Below are 1,054 nucleotides of genomic sequence, written 5' to 3'. Positions count from 1 at the left end.
TCTTTTCATTCTACCAGATAATGCTGACTTATAATCACAGTCAGGACATTGATGGGACTTCTCACCTGTGTGATGAGCCATTATGTGTCTTTTCAAATCTCCAGAGGTTACAGATTTATAATCACAGTGAGGACATTGATAAGATGTTTCACCTCTGCTATGGGCCATTATATGTCTTTTCATAAAACCAGATAATACTGATTTATAATCACAGATAGGACATTGATGGGGCTTCTCATCTGGATGACAGGCCATTATATGTCTTTTCATATTTCCAGATTCAACAGATTTATAGTCACAATGAGAACACTGATAGGCCTTCTCACCCGTATGACGAGCCATTATATGTTTTTTCATATTTCCAGATCCTACTGATTTATAATCACAGTGCGGACATTGATATGACTTTTCTCCTGTATGACGAGCCATTATATGCCTTTTCATATTTCCAGATCCTACTGATTTGTAATCACAGTGAGGACATTGATGGGATTTCTTTCCTCTATGGCAACTATCCTTGGTACCTATAAGCAATAAATTATCACATTAATAAAATAAAACAAAGCTATTAAATGGAAATCAATCAAACAGTCATTATTGTATAAAAATAAAAACAAATCTTTTACAAAATATAATTAATGACTTCTTATCATTTTGCTGCTAAAATATTTCATACTATTATTACAAAGGAAGGGTGTCTAGCAAAATGGCTTGAAGAGATTCTCTGACTTTTCAATTTTTTTTCTTCTGAATTTTCCCCTCTATGTTCAACACTATAAGCGAGATCGTTATAAATGACGTTCAGAGGGAACTATATAAAGATTGACTCTGGTGCCAGAACGTTGAAGAGAGGTATTACCTTTGGTCAGGATTGATCTGTACACTGGGTCCTCATCCAGTCAGAGCTGAGAAGCCCATGAAGCTTAGGTCAAGTCTTTGAGGATGCTATAAACCCAAGGCCATCCGTGCCCAGTGAAGAACCGCATCCTGCTCGAGGTGGCTCTGCTTTTGACTGAACATGGCGGATCTAGACGGGAAAGTTGATAAACATTCC

General features: G+C 36.9%; 1 protein-coding gene across 1 annotated transcript in view; it reads right to left on the bottom strand.

The window, feature by feature from the left end:
• Positions 1-581, bottom strand: part of LOC136795909 (zinc finger protein 26-like) — a 1,767-nt gene extending 1,186 nt beyond the window's left edge. The window contains exon 1 of the mRNA XM_067048011.1: positions 2-581. Within this exon, the coding sequence (XP_066904112.1) occupies positions 2-444 (443 nt within the window). The 5' untranslated portion in view covers positions 445-581. The remainder of the gene's footprint in view (position 1) is intronic.
• Between the last annotated feature and the right edge of the window lie 473 nt (positions 582-1,054).

This window comes from Halyomorpha halys, unplaced genomic scaffold, assembly GCF_000696795.3.
Source record: "Halyomorpha halys isolate HHAL.00 unplaced genomic scaffold, Hhal_1.1 Scaffold631.1, whole genome shotgun sequence".
In the NCBI taxonomy this organism is placed as follows: domain Eukaryota; kingdom Metazoa; phylum Arthropoda; class Insecta; order Hemiptera; family Pentatomidae; genus Halyomorpha; species Halyomorpha halys.
This window is presented reverse-complemented; position numbering and strand designations above follow the sequence as displayed.